Here is a 15,709-nt window from a genome sequence, read left to right on the forward strand (position 1 = left end):
CTATGGGAAAAATATCAACAAGAGCTCTACAAAACCTTCTTTGAAAATCGCTTTTTGCGTAGGTCTCAAAAAATGTTGTAGGCCACCACCAGAGAGCGCCACTTCCAATACACTATAGTTAAAGGTTTTTGGGCAGGATCTTACTCTTTTCTTTTCCGATTTTTCTAGACGATGGGTATTTTATGAAATCGTTGCAAAAGCTCAAAGGCTAACAAATCTTTTTGAAGTGGGTTGCGAAATGTACTTCCATTCAAGTTCTAGACATGAAAACGACTATTTCACATTAAAGAACCGGCACAGCTTAGCGTGTCGGAAAAATTACTTGCGTCCATTTGAAAATTAAGTAGACATTGTAGCAATTCAACCAACAAATTCCTACGTATTTCGTTAAGATGCAGCCCCACCAATTGAGCAGCTGGCGATCACCAAAGTTCTGTTTGTGAGAAAACTTGTGCTTGTTTCACAAACGGCTCTTTGTTTGTGTACGTGGTTCTCTCTTCTAGGGGCTACAAACCTCGCTTTGTACCACCAGTCTTTAAGCAAAAAGTCGGCTCGCACTTAAAAAGTTTTTAATGGCGACCATAGGAGGTGACGTCAGCGCGCGGGTGCACTTGAAAGCTGCTCTTTTCTGTCGGCGGCGCGCAGACATGGCCCACTGGGTGTTACATCACGCCACGAGGGCCCTTCAAACGCCCGCCGCACCAGCACACCTCGCCTATTTATTTGTTTGCTGTTTGATTAATTCCAACCGCGTTTGTCTTGTCCACACCGACTGCACGACAATTAATTCTCTTCTTTTGTTCAGCTGCCCTTGCCCCCGGTGGCGCTAATTGCGATTTCCTGCGTCCAGAATTCGGACAACCGCTGCGAGTGACTCGATGACACGAATTCCACGCGCTTTCATTAATTTAGAAGTTAACTTAATGTGAATACGTATCTAGTTTGCAAATTTCTGAAAATGCATTTTATACTTAACTAAAAATATACTCAGAAAATTGGCCAGGTTTCCGCTTAAAATTCTGAGGAAATTGGCTACCAAGCTTGCACGCTCCCTATATAGAAAATCATAATTTATTTCTCTAAAGGGGAATTTGCCCAATTTGTTGCCCATCATCGACCACATCGTTGGTTAGATTGCGACGAGAGGAATCAAAATCAAGATAAAAACACGAAAAAATTCATTTCCGGAGATATTCTACAAAATCAAAAATTTCTTTGTTTTTCTGTCATGATTTGATAAAAGTACATTGTCGAAATGAATTGTTAATTGTTATATTGTTCCACAGTCAATCTATGTATTTTATGAACCACCTTCTAGATGCAAAATGTTGTTGATTATTCACTTATTAAAGTTCCACTTTAATCAACTCGCTGCTCTTGGCCTCTGACGTTTGCCAAGTTCCGCGGAAAACATCAGCGCTGTGCAGATTGTGCTTTGATGATACGCGAGGGAGAGATGCATCTTGCTAAGATATGTAATTATTCGGAATTGCAACCATTAAACGCACGATGAAGTGGTGATTAAAAGAGAGAGAACACTTTTTATTAAGACGGAGCGAGCTGACAGGCCAAGGTAAAAATATCAAACAGCGTTCGCTCGACGCGAGCGGCAAAGCGCAAGTCGACGTGCAAAAAGTTTGCTTCTGCTTTATGACTCGGAAAGAGTTGTTATTTATGGGCGTTAAAAAAGCGGTGGCATATTATAACGCTGCACGCACCAAGCGAAACTTTTCCCGCGGCAGCTCATGCACGTCGCCGAGGGGCATTTTCAAAACGCGCCAAATTCGACTGTATGTCCTTCCGCAAACAATAAGTCCAAACAACCATCATTAAGTCGAATTTTATGCTTGGAATTGTCCCGGCTCATCGCTTTTATTTGAAACAAAAACAATGATTTTAAAAGATATTTTGCATAAATTTGGCTACTCAATACCAAACTTAAGAGAAAATATAAAAACACTTGATTTAAAAGAGATTGCAAGCGGGTCAAGCAACAAGACTGGTTAACCTGGCCTTGTCACTTATAAGGATAGTAGATATCAGGATCTGACAAAATTTACAGACTCTGTTAACCTTATTGTTGAGTTGCCTGTTGGATTTGCAATAGTTATACCAAGCAATAGTGTTCAAAAATATGCTCCAATTACAATCGGTCAGCCGAAATGTTGATTCCAAATCTTAACCTTCCTTACAATTAGTCACTTGCGCTGGCTTTCGCTGTGGCACCGCTGTTTCGATCTTAGGCCAACGCCAATCCCTTCTCCGATTGGTCGGGCGCGTTCTTGTGGCAAATTTAGCTAGATTTACACCAAACACTGCTAAAATGTAATGTTTTATAAGTTTCCACCGATTTTCAGAACGTCGTGTTGAATTTTCAACTGAGGGATTCCACTTCCTAGTCTAGTCCTCAGAAAAACCGATTGGCATTGTCAAAAATGAAATTGCACTATGCTACTTCAACTGAATCACAATAGGCATTTTCAAAGAAAATGCACATTAAATAATTATAAACCAAACGAATCTTTCCTTATAGGCTGGCCTTGGTCGATCTCTTTTGTTCTGATACTGTTTCTCAAGATCGGCTTATGAGCACTTTCGATTTTCAAATTCAAATGAGTGCAAATTCAGCTCTTGTTTGGCGTAATTAGCATCCAGAAACAATGATCCGACAATTCCCACAATGACGCGCGCGCAATGAATAATTAAGCCATCTCTCAGACTCATTTTTCTCTTTCTTATATTCCGGTGGGAACACAGTCTTCAACGCTCATGAATAATTTGATTATGGAGGAAAAGGCTGGCGGTGCGGCATTATAATCATCGTGGCAGAGACCGGGATTACAACCGCCCGCAACTTATGGCATTATTTCACCTGAGCAAGTTCAATATTTGCCACACTGGCAAGTGTGCTGCATGGCGAGGCAAACATTTGAGCACACAGCTGGCCAAAGGAAAGAAAGTTGTTGCTTCACCTTTCTTCCGACTTATTGATTGGACCAAGTCAGTGCGAGCAGACCGACCTTCTCTTCTTCCTCTCCTCGCTGCGAGATATCAAATATTTATCAAGATAAAAAGCTTTTATGTGCGCGCGGCCGTCCGCTGGGAGCTGCTGGATCAAAGATTCATCATGGCCTGCCGTGCTGGCTGGACTCGGTCAAGTGGTCGTGTTTGACACTTCCTCGCTCATCAAGGACGGCAGGCGTCGCGACCGAGAAAACTGCCCGCCGAGGACGTGAGTGCAAGCGCGGATGAGGCAAATGATGTTCTCCGCTGGGACCGAAACCGTCTTTATGACGCTAAACTGTCAGGCTGTCTTCTTTACACAGATGAATGAGACTAGAAAGCAAGGCCGCAATTTTGGCTTGCAAGTTTTTCATTTTCATAGGATAAAAATACCTTCCCAAGTCATTTAATTATATCAGCTGCACGATTGGACTTGGGAAATATAATTATCAAAGCAAAAGGGGCAGACAAAATGTGCAAAAGTTTTGTTTTAACCAGCAGTTCTTGTTCCATTAAATATTCTGTAAACATTTTTATATTTCTCTAATCGTTTATAAGCTTATTCATGAGATGCATTTTCAAATTTCTACCCCACAAAATTCGGTTGTTCATCTGAATACCAAATCAGGTCGAAAATAACCCTGCGGATTAAATCGATTACAAGAGCAGTAAGCCACTCGGAATATATAATTGTACCAATTGGCAATTTCCAGCCGGCACGCACGCACTCTCGTTTGTGCATTTGCTTGCACACGATCTAGTCCGAGAATTAATTTGCGTGCTCGGCCGATAACGAAATAGATAACCGGCGGCGGCGCGGCGCACACAAAGTGCATCCTCTGCCTGGGAAATATATAATTTTGATAGCGTGCTCGTCGAAGCACACACACTGTCGATAAAAGTGGCCATTTCCTGCGCTTGCTTGAAGGGTTCTGCGGACGGAATTACAGAAATTTATCACACTACCTGCTGCTATGCACTTGCTGCCCCCAGCCAATGAATTACACGCTGCATTAAATTAATGGCGGGCGCGTGAACGTGAATTATAACGTGTGCGAGGGGGACCACCGGCTCAAAAGTGAGTTATACCTTATAATCGGCGATTTGACTCGAGTTTTCCTGCCGTGTGGGGTTTGGCGCCCAGCCAAAAAGCCAGAAGGAAGGAAGCACACGGTGGAGCAAAAAGGAAAAGTTGAGTCGGGAGTTGGGGCAGCATAAAACCTTTTTTCTGCCGAGGAGTAGAAAAAAAATCCACTAAATTCATTGTTCATGCTTTCAAAAGTAGTGAAACGTGCAGCGCTGGGAACTGGAAACATCCAAATGATAAATATTTTCAACATGAGATTGAAAAATCGGATCTCAGTTGAGAGGGTTGAGACTGGAAATTGGTTGTGGGCTTCGATCTCAAGGTGAGATTTATTTTTAAGTAATTTTAAGTCAAAATATTTACGACTGTTTAGACAGACTGTTTCTACCCATTTCTCTTGATCTCAAAACTGTACAGAATATTTTTCTTTTTCCAGGAAAACATTTTGCAAGGAGCAACTTTTTAATATATTCAAATATTACCTGAAAATAAAAAGAGAATCGTAAAGTAAAATTCAGGAACGCAAGAATCGATTTGTCGTGATTTCTTAGATCGAAAGAACTTCAATCTAACGACTTGCAGCCATCGACTGGAGAAATAATCGCACAAATTGCAGCCGCCTTGAAATCGCAACCCCTGTGAGTGCGAGCGAGATCATGAAGGGAATGATGTGGAAACGGTCTCGGCTATTATTCTCTCTCTACTGGTGCAAAAACGAACGCAGAGAAAGAGAGATACTCACTCTGTGTGGCAAAGAGAAGCAATTAAAGCTGCGATTGTGAGACGCCTTCCTATTTGCATTGACACTGGAGATGAGCAGTGGTAATAAAACTTCATTTTAATTATGATTGGCTTCTGCTAACGCGCGAGCGGTTCAAATTGACCAAATATTATGTAACTGGGCCTCGTTGGTGACGCAAATGTGTGGTGGATCGTTCCGTTTTATTCGTTTTATTGCTGGTAATGGAAGGTAGAAAGCAAAGGAACGAATCAGGCGGACGCACAGAAAAGGCTGTTTCCATTCATCTTGTAGCTCTGAAAAGAGTTCCCGAAATGACTTTTCACTTACTCACCAAACGAAGAGGCTCTCCGGTTTCGTCTGAAATCCGAGTGCAGCGCTAGGCCAGATTACGACGGTTTTTGCGGCCTTAAAAGCCGCTTGGCTATTAAAAGCACGACGCAGCTTGCTTTTTTCCTGCGCGCCCGCATCAGAATGAGGTTTTTGACTCGCTTATCTGCCGATTTGAATATCACGTCTCCAAATCCTTTAAGGCAGTGCAAACGGATAACTCTTTCAGCCATTTGCGCGGCAGGTCACACGACAGAGAGAGGGAGAGAGGTCAGCGACAAAAAGTTTCTGCCACGGGCGAGCTCCAAAAGTTACTTCTCCTTTGATTTCGGGGCTTTTTACAACTTCTGAGGCCCAAGAACAACTTGAAACAGAATTTTTGATGCAATGAATTTGTGCGTGTGGTGGGTATATTCAGCGTAATTGTGTTACTTCCTCTTTTTTATCCCAAAAAGGTCGAAAACAAAGAGACTTCAAAGCTTAATAGACGGCAAACACTGCTCCTGAATATTTTCAACTGATACATATTTGTTTTGATTTTACCCAAGGTGATATTTTTATCAACCTTGATAAATGGCGTTTGCGGAGGTGTAATTTGTTTTTTTTCCATTGAGCTCCAGATTTTTTCTAATTTTAAGAAGTTAAATATAATATTTAAATCACCTTAAAAATTGTTTCACTTTCATTATTTAATCATCATAATTATACAATTTTCAACGTCCTAACCAAGTCATTTTCGTATCTGGAAATGAGAGAAAAATAATATTGTGGCCATACTTGACAAATTTGCTCCCTTTTGTGCTTTTGACATGCATTTTATCTGTAATTTACTAATTGATTTGAGAAATATTTATTAACATCGACTATCTGAAAAAATCGGAAAGTTTCAAGCTGGTTTTTTTCGGCCGTGTGAGCCCTGCTGTGGCCAAATGAAAAGGCTGAAAATGAAAACACACAAATTTCACTTGATTGAATTTTCTACCCTCAGCAAACACGCCTACTTGTTTGTTTTGAGAAGCAGCTCCCCTGGTCGGACATGGGAAATTAATGATTTGCAGTGTTTTGTGTTCAGCATGCACCAGACGCGATAACCAAAGAGTTCATTTGTCACGTCTCGCAGCGCAGCGTCTAGCGATAAGACCGCCTTTTCCCTCCTCACGGCAAACATGCAGTGCAAAAGGTGTTCTTTTTCATCCGCGAGCAAGCAGACACGTCCATAACTCCAGACTCTTTTTAACACGTGAAAATAATAACAATAAAAGGGAAAAGGACTGCCGCCGTTAACGAACGAACATCATTTCTCTGCTGTTTTCTGCGAGAGCAAACATGAAAAATGTGTGCGTTTGGATCGTTTGCACATTTGTACGGTTTGTTAGCATTTCCTGTGACAAGACTATCATTATGTTTTGCTTTCAACTTAATGTGCAAAAAATGTCAAGAGGAAATGCAGTTAAAAATAACTTTAATCTAACTTTCCGATGAAAATTATTCGCAATCACTGCAGTTAATTTGTGTAAAAATAATTTCATGCATTTGTTGCAGTAATATTTAGCAAAACAGTATTTTTACAAGGATCAGACTTTTTGGGCAGGATCGGTGCCAATTTGCGATTTTCAGATCGTTTGTCAGCCGCCCAATCCAGCCTTGACACGAATCAGCGAGAAGAAGCATTGTTTGCGCCGGCTGATTCGTCTCGTTATTGCGCTCCGGTGAAATAATAGGTTCATGTCAGCCATGCACGATTCAAATTAAAATCGTCCGCACGACATCCACTTTTGTGCGCCTTCAACAGACTAATTCAGCGTAAAATTGGCAGCAACTTCAAACGAAACGCTGACAACTCGCGCATCATCGGTACTGCTGGGACACCGATGCCTTGGCCGAGCGCGATTTGCATAAATTTTCGTGCGTCATAAATTTTAATTTGCTATCCACAAATGAATATAAATTCCAGCCGCCACTTTTACGAGGCAATTACGCCGAGGAAAACAAAACTTTTTATGTGTTTTCGTCAGTTTCGTTCGAAAATAATGGCGAAAACATGCTTCATCCAATTTTCCCCAAATAGAGAATAGGAAACATGAAAATATCATCAAAATTTTCAACACAAATTGTAAATCACATGTAAAAAACGCTGCATTTGCTTGATCGAGGAGAAAAACTGTTCCCCGCCAATTTCTGGATGCGCGCTCGTCCAATTTGGTCCAAATCACCGTCTGCTCGATCTGAATGTGTTTTTGTTTCCCTCTCCAAAGGCACTCTCAAAGCTCTTTCTCCCGTACCTGCTGCGTCGACTGAGAGAGCAGAGATGATGCCCGGGTAATAATCAAGTCGTGAGTTGAAATCCAAGGTCACCTTTTGAAAATAATATCGAGATGCAGCAGGCTCGGCGCAGAGGATGCGAAACCGAGGCGTCAACCGAGCAAAAGCCGCCGTGGCGCCACGCAAATAATTTTTTTAATTATCACGGTTGGGAATTTACGACCGTCTGATTTTTATTTCGGAATCAAATTAGATAAATTCAAGCAATTTCAAGACTAAACAGTCTAAATCAATATTAAAATCGTTCTCTTTTCTGGTGCAATAATTAACATCTTCCGAAAATCCAATTTTTTTTAGATCTTTTGCGTACTTTTTTGGCATTTTTCAATGCTTAAAATAGGAAAAGTTGGTTAAATTTTAATTTTAAATCAGTTAGACGCTTTGAGTATTCAATGAAAATTCACTATGAATTTTAGGAAAAATATATGTTGACTATATCTACAAGGTGATAGTTAAAAACTAAAAGTTGCCTTCCCTCTTAGGCGAATTTCCCGTTGAGAATGCTCAGCGAGTTCTGTGCTGCGAACTTTTTCCAGCGGCGATGGAACCCTAATAATTAATTATTCGGCCGGCCTCCGAAGTTGCAGCACCTCTGAATTCCAACAGGGTGGAATCAAACGGCTTAGTGGGAACCGTATTGATCCCCCCAGGGATAAGATCATAGCCTTACTTTGTTATGTTACGGGCTGCTTTGACCCCTCCTTCGAATGCATTCTACAAACACGTGGCGGTTTTCATGCTCGCTGAAGTGTTTATTAATCGCATCGGAGCGGGGACAAAGGGTCAAACAAATAGCCCGAATTAGTCGTCGTTGGCAAGCGCGGCGGGCACTCATTTTTAAAATGCTGGTTAATTAAAGGGCGCGCTGATGGACGCCGTTACACGCAGCAGTCCCGCGAGGAACGAACAAAAAAACGGGCCGAAATTTCGATAATTGCCGCTGCGGTCAGCTGCAGTGAATAAATCACCTGACCCAAATCATTATTGCGCACCCGCGGGCTGTTTGATCGTGAGTCATCATTCGGTAAAACTCGTTCAAGAAATATATAAAACGGCTTGGTTCTCGGAAGCAAAAAATATACTACGACGTCTCTTTGCGGTTTACAAGTTTGTTGGCCGCGGGGTCATCGGCATGACGCAATCCACCTATATGAAAAGAGCCATTTTATTGTGATCATTGTTTTGTTTGGACAGCGCGATATTCGTCCATTCATTCGTGGCTGGCGTGTTTACGCCACTCATTTGCATCCGCGTCCGATGATCATCTGCACAGCCGAAAACTCTATCTCGCCGCCGCAGGACGATTGAGTAATAATCCCAGCGTGCCAGGTGCGCCACGCAACATATCTTACAGATTGAAACAATGAGGATACTTCAGATTCGCCTTCTCGTTATTGTTTTCGGAAAGCGGCCTCAGCGTCTCTGGAGATCAATTGAGCCATGCATTCATTGTCCTTAATGGGATTCACTTTGGTTTATAGTTTGTTGACCGCTTGCCCATGGCAGAAGATTAGGCCCAACGTAATTTTATGACTTTGTTTGTTTGGAAAGTTCAACTTAAAATTCTTAAATTGAAATTATGAATAGTTCGTTGAATTAAATATTATATTAGTTGTAACATGGAGTGAGCACCTTTTAATCAAGTAATAATGTTTTTTTCATTATACCTTTCTAAAGTCTTTGGTAAAAGATGACAATGTTCCCAAGGAATAGCTCCGCTTATTTATGGTTCGCTAGATGCATAGCACCTCCGTTCAAACTTCCATAATTTCTTGAAAAAGGATATTCATATTCTTGAAGTCTACTCAGCGAGACAAATCAAATGATCCAAATGATGTGCGATTTTTATTCTTTGGCTAAATGTTCGCGATTTTTCCAAACAAAAATCCAACAGAAAAGTGCTCTGGACAATTTTTGTGCAGAATTTAAACCACTTTGTAGAATAATTTTGATTTTTATAACAAAATCAAGCTTCATTGTAGCCATTTAATTTTTTGAGGGTTGCACAACTTTCTGGCAAATACAGGTCAAATTTTAAACACGGCAAATCTGGGAAGTGGGAAATAGGATATTCGTTCAACTACTAATCATTGAAAATTTCATTAGCTTTCCAAATTTGCCAAATTTTTTCTCTAGCAATTACAGCCATAACCGAATGTAACTAGATTTAATAAAAGTTGAGTAAATTTTCAAGATTTTTAACTTAACCTACAACCTACTAGCTTTTACAAGTCTCCAATATTAGAGATTTGAACAGCCGTAACGCAAAAATTTCCTTTTGCAAATTTTAATCTAATTTTAAACTTTGTGGTATGCAGTAAGAAAAATCCATTTTTATGGATGGATAGGTGTGCTCTCCTTGTAAGACACCATATTTGCTCAATCATTAATTTTTTATGAGCTTCTAATAAATATTAATCAGTGACTAAATTTTTTGTCAATCGGTGCCGTTCGTTTTCCGGTTTGTATTTCAGCTTAGAAACCAAGAAGCAGCGGCACTGGCATGCATTATAAATGGAAAACAGGTCCACGTTCTGGGAATCGGATTTGAAATTGTAATGCTGGTAGCGTCACGAAATTCAACGCATCTTGGCACGCTTCCGGCCGGATGCAAATCGGCAAAGTGTCTCTTTGCCTCGATGGTCACTTCTCGTGCACCGCAGAGACTGGCTTGGGGGGCGACTGCGAGTCTACGACCCAGGCCGCGTGTATCGATCTGCATTCGCCTGGTCGCATGGCCTCTTTTATGACACGGCGAGTTTAGTTTCGTGCCGCCGGCTGGCCCGCAGTGCTAATAATGAAATAGCACCCACTGACACCGACGACTGGCACTGGCACTGTACAACATGTGCATTTCAGCGCCGACATGTCGCAAAATCGAGCTAATTACGTTTCCGACAGATGAGACAATGTCAAAAAAATCAGCAGGCGGGGCTTTGGATTTAAAATTTAAAAAAATGCTCAATACTTAACGACCCTAAATATAAAAATCGATTTCATTGATTGATAAAATTATTTTTAATAGAAAGATATCCATTTATCTATTTAAAAAATAAATTAAAAAATGATATTTGAATGCATAATATTTTGGCACTAATTTATTACAATACTGATTAAATTTAATTCAATTCAAATATGGAATTTCTGCGAAGGTTATTATTTTTTTAACACAATGCAGGATAATATTTATTGAATTACAACTCTCTTGTAAAAAACTTGAATGGCATTTCTTTTTATTTATTTATATTTGTTGCAGAGTAAATTATAGTATGCACGAATGCCAGCCCCTGCAAATTCAAAGCACAGAAGCACAAAGTTGCACGAATCACAGACAGTTCCTCGGAGCAATCAGAGAAATCTCTAGGCTAAATACCTTCGCTCCGTGCTGTATATAAAAATAACAACGCCACTCGTCTTTTGTTTCGCGACGACTAATTTATTGCTCGACCGCGCCAACAGCGGCAGAAAGGCTCGCTTGCCGGGAAATAATAATAAAATTTTATCGATTTTGGCATCTTCAAGAATTAAAATAAACAAGGCCAGAGTGCACTCTGTGTCTGTCTCGGGATGGCGCCGCCGAAAAACCAGAGGAGCAGACGAATTAGACGCATTTGAAAGCTCAAGTCAATTATCGCGCAGGCAAAAAGGCGTCGAACTGAGCCGATTTCGTCGTTTTGTGTTGTCAAACCGATCGACCCTAAAAAGATTATAGAGCCGGCTGTAAATTGATCCTTCTTTCACAAGAGGCGGTATATTTGATGGAACAAAATATCAAATACCTGCCTGATAAATGGAATTCTGTTGATAAATTTGCTGTTTATTTCTTGTGTCAACTTTATTGGGAGTGTTTACGTTGCAACTTGCTTGTTGTGCAACAACACTCCGGAGAGAATGCATCATATTTTTATCGTTCTGAGAGCTAGATGTGCGATAAAAATATCACTTTGCAAAGCTCAAAGCTCACGGTTCATTTAAAAAAATGTATTCCTTTAACTACCACCTTTCAGAGTTTAGTAATTGCTATCAGGTAATAAAAAAAATTACAAACACGCAAAAAAGGAGTTCGATATTTTTGTTTGCGATTTTTCCAATACTTAATTCTAGTTTTAAAATTTTTAGCCGCAAGCCTATTTGACAGCTGGAGAAAATCTAGGAAAAAAAAGGGAGAGGAGTTTTTAGTTACATGTAGAAAATCTTTAAAGCAATCCAACATAATATTTAACATAACCAACTGGGCTAATGTGCTTGGAATGATTAAATGATATAAAGCATCAGCGCTTGGCAACCCACAGATCATTTGAATATTTTTGATAAAAATAAGCAGTGAAAAATCTCATGCGAAAAAATTGTCATTTTTTATTTATTTGAAAGCCTCTTGAAATCTGTTGCAAAACAAAATCCAGGCTCGAGTATATCCGTAAAGATAAGGCAGCTACGTCAACAATTGATTTGGCCCGAGACACACCATGCGGCTCTTATCATGAAAACGCAATTACGCGGAAAACACGTGGCCGGGGGCGGCGATATCCCCAAATTGAAAGCGGGCCGACCCATTAAAATTCAAGACGCGGCGGCCGCGGTGCTCATCCGCGGCTCCGGGATCAATGCTCCCTCCACCTCAGAAGGGGGCCTCGAGACGCGCGGGGGTGCGCGCAACCCTTTCTCATTTATCACCGCACGCACTCGAGGCGATGAGAAACAAAAAGAATCTGGCAGCCAGATGAAGAAAAAAAGCAATCAGCACTAGGGTTGCGCTGATGGATGGGCCTAATTTTTTTCTCCTCGTCATCTGCCTGATTGGCTCGAGATTGTTTCAAAAAACGCACACTTTATGACAAACGCCGCTGAGATTAAATACGCTCCAGACTTTAATAAGACCAAATTAACAAGCTGCGGGCCTAATAGACCAATAATTTATCAAACGCCCGCTTTCTAACACGAAGAATTTTATTTTTATTTAACTTATGAAAAAACACCTAAATATTTGTTACTTTAAGTAAGGTTCTCGCCATATTAGGCTGTAAAATTAAAAAACCGTTAAAATTGTAATCAAAATTTAATTTAGCTGGACTTCAAATATTATCAAATAAATATTTTCTAAGAAAATAACAATTGTGGTAAGCAAACTTAATGGAATTTTTTCCAAAACGAGTAAAAGATCAAGAAAACCTTAAAAAAATTAAAAATAAATCCTCAAATATCATGTTTAGAAATTTAATTCTAAACCAACCTTTCCAGCAGAAATAAAACTAAGTTAGCGAGAGTCAAAGGGACAGGTCGAATTCGCAGAATCCGCCCACGCGCCTACCTTGCGGCCGTCGATCGCGATCTATGCACCAGCTGGAGTTGCGAACAAAAATTCCTCTGCCACAGCTCCTTCCTCTCTACGCGTGTGGGAAATTCGGCGGCGCCGCGCTTCTCCGGCGCCGATGGCACTCTCAGCACTCGCGAAACCGTCACAGGGCACTCGCACAACAGCTGGCGTCGAATTCGACCCCAAAGACGCAGTCACTCGGCCACGGCTCTCGTGACAGCACGGCCGCAGGTATCACCGCCGTGCCTAAACTCGAACTCGAACTCAAACGAACGATACTCTTGGCGAAGTTTGTTTGTAGCGGCGGCTCGTCGTCGCCAGCAGCATGCTTCCACTCCCCTCCCCTCTTTTCCGCCCGCTGCTGGATGCTGACAGCGGGTTTCCTGCACCTGCCACTGTTGGCGCCACAAGGCTGCTGAAAACTCTGAAAAGTGAAATTAATCGATGTTGAATATAATAAACCGGTTTGTTCATCGAACTGGAGTTTATTTCAGTAAATTAAATTCCTAATTAATTTAATTCTTGAATCTTTGATTAATTTTATTAGTATTTCTTTAGAATTTCATTTGGATAATTTTAAAGAATAAAGAATTTAGCAGAGTTTTCTGTAAATAAAACCGGTGGTATTATTTTCAGCTTTTGTTTACCCTCTCGACTCGATTTCATTCCACACACATGGTAGCCTAGTGCGAGACATTTCTCGAAAAATCCAAACTTCTCGTAATATACTGTCTCCATTAAATACATGAAGACTGGATCGCTCAACGCGGAAAGTTTAAGCAGGTTGCAAGTTTATTTTAAATCATGTAAGTGGTACAGTTCTTTTCAAAAATAAAAAATATCACTAAATATCATATACATAAAATTTATAAACCTTCAACCTTACGAAAGACCGCCGTCTTTTTCGTCTTTTTGGTAATTTCTTACATAAAGTATTTTTATGAAACATTGCAGAATGGCGGCTGAAACATTGAAAGTGTGCTACAACAAGGGTTGCGGCCAGAAATTTGACCCAGATCAAAACAAGGAAGACTCATGCACGTTTCACCCTGGGGCGCCGGTCTTTCACGACGCCTACAAGAGCTGGTCATGCTGCAACAAAAAGTCGACAGACTTCACCGAGTTCCTCAACTACAAGGGATGCTCTCTCTCGTTCCACAACCCAGTCAAGCCGGTCGAAGTAAAGCCTATCGTCGACAAATCGACCGCCGACGAAGTCATTGAATATAGGGCCCCCATTCGCACCGCCCTTCCCAGGGCCGACTTCGATAGCCCGCAAGTCATCATCGAACCCAAGGTCCGAGACTGGCCACTCCTTGCTGGTCTTTATATATATTAATTTTTTAGTTAATAAGTTGGATAGTAAACTTGTAATTTTTGCTATGATTATACTTGAAAATCATTGTATAAAATTTTCTTCTAGAGACAACCAGGACATTACTTGTCTTGTTATTTTCTTTTCTAAGGAATAAGGAAGCCCCATATTAATTTTATTGTGTGCATTTTTTTATTAATAATCATGATTCATGAAGTGAAAATCGCGGATTTAATTAAATAAAAACTTCAGATTGCAGCAGGCCTGTTGGAGCAGGCACAGCAGCTGGAGCAGTCGCAGACGAAAGACCTGGCCGACGCATTCATGCCGTTTGTGCTGCCGCCCGTCGGGACAGCTTGCAAAAACAACGCGTGCAAGGAGCAGTATGAGGGGCCACACAGCGACCAGGGCCTCTGCACCTACCATCCAGGATTCCCCATCTTCCACGAGGGCATGAAGTTCTGGTCGTGCTGCACTAAGAGGACCAGTGACTTCGATGAGTTCCTTAAACAGAAGGGTTGTGAGACTGGCAGACACTGTTGGGACAAGAAAAAGAGCATGGAGTCGCAGGTAAGCGCTATGTGTTTAATTTTTTTAGAGTTCCCGAGAATTTTGGATAGTATAATGACCCAACAATCGATAGGTTTTGTCAAGAGGAGTTTGTGTACCAAACGTCATCACCATTGTCATTGAACTAAAATTGGAATTTTAAGTTATGTTCCTTAAATATTTTCCAGTTTGCAACTAAAAAAAAACAAAATAAAAAAAACATTGAGAAAAATAATAATATAAGTGGTCATATTACATTCTCACAATCAGTTCAATTTTTAAAAAATTATTTATTTCAAATGAAATTAAATAATTAGCAAAACCAAAAATTTATTAAACTATTAGTTTCTCAGGAAGGTGTTTCATTGTGATTTGGGCGTTGCTACCCCGTCAATTTCATTGAAAATTCACCATTTTTTAAATTTAGATATGATTGTGTATAATTTAAAAAAATAATAACAATAAATAAATAATTTTCAGGTGAAATGCAGGTATGACTGGCACCAAACGGGCACGCACGTGGCCGTGGCTGTTTACGCCAAGAAGTATGACCCAAGCCAGTCGAGTGTGAAGCTGAGTTCTGTGCGGCTGAGCATTAACCTGTACTTCCCCGAGGAGGGCGGCTCCTTCAACCTGGATATCGAACTGGGCGGCATCGTCGACGTGACACAGAGCACTGCCAGCATGATGGGTACCAAGCTGGAGGTCAGTCTCCGCAAGGCTGAGCCCGGCTCTTGGACCAGGCTCTTTTTCCCCAGGGCGGTCCAGGAGGTCAAGAAGCCTGAGCCCAGCAAGCTGCCTGAGGATTCGTTGAAGGAAGACTTTGAGAGCGTCGACCTCAGTGATCTTTAAAGCTGGAGATCCAATTTTTCTATCCAAACTCTCTTGTATTTATGAATGATGATCATTCTGATAAATAAAATGGTAAATCCCATTTAATATTCAAAGACTCTTGATTTGTGTTATGGATTTTCTAAGGTTAAAAGGTAAATTAACTTAGTAAAGTCCCAAAGTTACTAGAAATATAATTATGAGGCAAAATTATTAAAT

At 40.8% G+C, this 15,709-nt stretch overlaps 2 protein-coding genes across 13 annotated transcripts in view; one reads left to right on the forward strand and one right to left on the reverse strand.

Moving 5' to 3' along the window:
• The window catches only part of rut (rutabaga), a 93,314-nt gene extending 80,237 nt beyond the window's left edge, over positions 1-13,077 (reverse strand). For all 12 annotated transcript variants that reach the window (XM_065483927.1, XM_065483935.1, XM_065483938.1 and 9 more), the window contains exon 1: positions 12,790-13,077. The gene's annotated coding sequence lies outside the window, so the exon portion shown is untranslated. The remainder of the gene's footprint in view (positions 1-12,789) is intronic.
• A 363-nt stretch (positions 13,078-13,440) lies between these two features.
• On the forward strand, positions 13,441-15,598 carry CHORD (CHORD-like protein). Its single transcript, XM_065483746.1, has 4 exons — positions 13,441-13,601; positions 13,750-14,092; positions 14,363-14,680; positions 15,140-15,598. The coding sequence occupies exons 2-4, from the start codon at positions 13,751-13,753 to the stop codon at positions 15,509-15,511; spliced, it is 1,032 nt and encodes a 343-aa protein (XP_065339818.1). The 5' UTR covers positions 13,441-13,601; position 13,750; the 3' UTR covers positions 15,512-15,598.
• Positions 15,599-15,709: the final 111 nt, after the last annotated feature.

The sequence above is a fragment of the Cloeon dipterum genome, chromosome 3, assembly GCF_949628265.1.
Source record: "Cloeon dipterum chromosome 3, ieCloDipt1.1, whole genome shotgun sequence".
NCBI lineage: Eukaryota > Metazoa > Arthropoda > Insecta > Ephemeroptera > Baetidae > Cloeon > Cloeon dipterum.

Excerpts from the sequence above, each read along its gene's own strand:
- CHORD (XM_065483746.1), top strand. The coding sequence starts at position 13,751 with ATGGCGGCTGAAACATTGAAAGTGTGCTACAACAAGGGTTGCGGCCAG. Across the intron at positions 14,093-14,362 it reads AAGTCATCATCGAACCCAAG|ATTGCAGCAGGCCTGTTGGA; the intron begins GTCCGAGACTGG and ends TAAAAACTTCAG. Across the intron at positions 14,681-15,139 it reads AAAAGAGCATGGAGTCGCAG|GTGAAATGCAGGTATGACTG; the intron begins GTAAGCGCTATG and ends AATAATTTTCAG.